The following is a 1,793-nucleotide window of genomic DNA, read 5'->3' as shown; positions in this document are numbered from 1 at the left end:
TATGGCGGGGGGTGGCCAAACTCAATCCTCTCTTTAGTGAAGACACATGAAAACACACTTGTGATTTGCAAAAAAAAGCACCTAAAGGACCCTCAGACTGTGAGAAACAATATTCTCTGGTCTGATGAACCTCAATTCCAAGCATTCATGTTTGAAGGAAACCAGCTCCGCTCATCACCTGCAGAGTACCATCCCAAAAGTAAAGTGTGCTGGTAGCAGCCTCATGCTGTGGGGCTGTTTTTCAGCAGCAGGGACTGAGGGACTCGTTAGAGTACAAGAAACGCTCAGTGCAGCAAAATATAGAGATAGGCTAGATAGCCTTAATGAAAACCCAGTCCAGAGCATTCAGAACCTCAGACTGAGCAGAAGGTTCACCTTCCAACAGGACAATGAAACTTGAGGCTGTTAAGGTGCTTCAGCTAAATATTTAGTTACTTATTGCATACTTATGCAATGTACTTATTTCAGTTTTTTATTTGTAATACATTTACGAAGTTGTGACAATTCTGTTTTTGCTTTCTTATTAGTAGAATTCGTATCATTATCTTATCAGTATTTTTGTTAGATTTTCCCCAATTTTTTTACAGAAACACTGAATGACGAGTATGGTGTATGGAGTGTAGATTGATGTGGAAAAAAAGTAATTTAAAGTAGTTTATCATAAGGCAGCAACATAAAATGTTAAAAAAATGAAGGGGTATGAATACTTTCGCAAGGCACTGTATATTTATGACACGGAAGATAAAGACACTGGGTGGGAAAAGTAAATAACACTCTCGCTAACAGACAATCAGATTACAGTAGGATCAGTCCACTGACATATACACAGTTAATTATAATTATACACTTTTTACTTCTAAAAGAAACATTTAGGCATTGTAGATCTTAATAAAATTTTTGTGGATAACTCCCTCCCAATGTTTCCCACAATGTAGGTTTTACAGTTTGGGGGACATTTGGTTCACACAATGTATACAGGTCACTTAATTTTCAAGTTCATTTTAAGACACTAGCCTTTTTGGGCCATTTATGATCGTTTCACAGTAGTTAGAACAACCTCATATTAAGATAAAGAGGTTTTGTTATATAATGTATTATTTGTTGTATAATAATGAAGAAATAATCAATAAATAAATACAGAGAAAGGCTATGCTTTGCTCTTACCATAGTATAGTGATAACAAACGACAGTAATACTACGTCAAAACAAATATATGCACAAAAGAATGTTGATTACATATGCACATACTATAGTATTTACATAGTACATAGTAAGAACACATCGGAAAATCATGGTACATGTCCAGAAAGCATGGCAGTACCATGTGTTATTGTAAACAATGCATAATAATCGAGAATTGTACATAATAGGCTGTCTCAATGCTTAATGAGCTGCCTGCCTAGACAACATTTTTGGCATCATATACGCATAAAACAGTTGCTGTCAAGGTGGGCATTTCACTAGGTTTCGATACACATCAGTTTGTGATCGCGTGAGCTGCATGTTAGCACGCGATCTGGATGTCAGTCGCTCTCTCGCTGCTAGCCGCACTGCTAACGACAAAACCGCCTCTTTCTTCCTTCTAAAAGTGGTTATTTAAGGGCTGTTTTAACACACAATTGTGACTTCGCATATAACCGGTTATATACACCTCTATAAGAGCGTAAATTAGATGAATGTTGTTATTTTTGTCAGTAAAAACAGCCCTTACCGTACTGAGGCGAATCGAGCGCCATGATGACTCCTAATATTAACACGACTCCACTCGCTCGAGCCACGACAGCTAGCCAATC

At 37.4% G+C, this 1,793-nt stretch overlaps 1 protein-coding gene across 1 annotated transcript in view; it reads right to left on the bottom strand.

Annotated features, from left to right (window-relative positions):
• Positions 1 to 1,793, bottom strand: part of LOC107727536 (iron-responsive element-binding protein 2-like) — an 18,839-nt gene extending 17,046 nt beyond the window's left edge. Inside the window, exon 1 of the mRNA XM_016537431.1 lies at positions 1,712 to 1,793. Coding sequence (XP_016392917.1) covers positions 1,712 to 1,736 — 25 coding nt within the window. The 5' untranslated portion in view covers positions 1,737 to 1,793. The remainder of the gene's footprint in view (positions 1 to 1,711) is intronic.

The sequence above is a fragment of the Sinocyclocheilus rhinocerous genome, unplaced genomic scaffold (assembly GCF_001515625.1).
Source record: "Sinocyclocheilus rhinocerous isolate Xijiao unplaced genomic scaffold, SAMN03320098_v1.1 scaffold1605, whole genome shotgun sequence".
NCBI lineage: Eukaryota > Metazoa > Chordata > Actinopteri > Cypriniformes > Cyprinidae > Sinocyclocheilus > Sinocyclocheilus rhinocerous.
The sequence above is the reverse complement of the archived record's forward strand: the minus strand, read 5'-3'. Positions and strand labels throughout refer to the sequence as shown.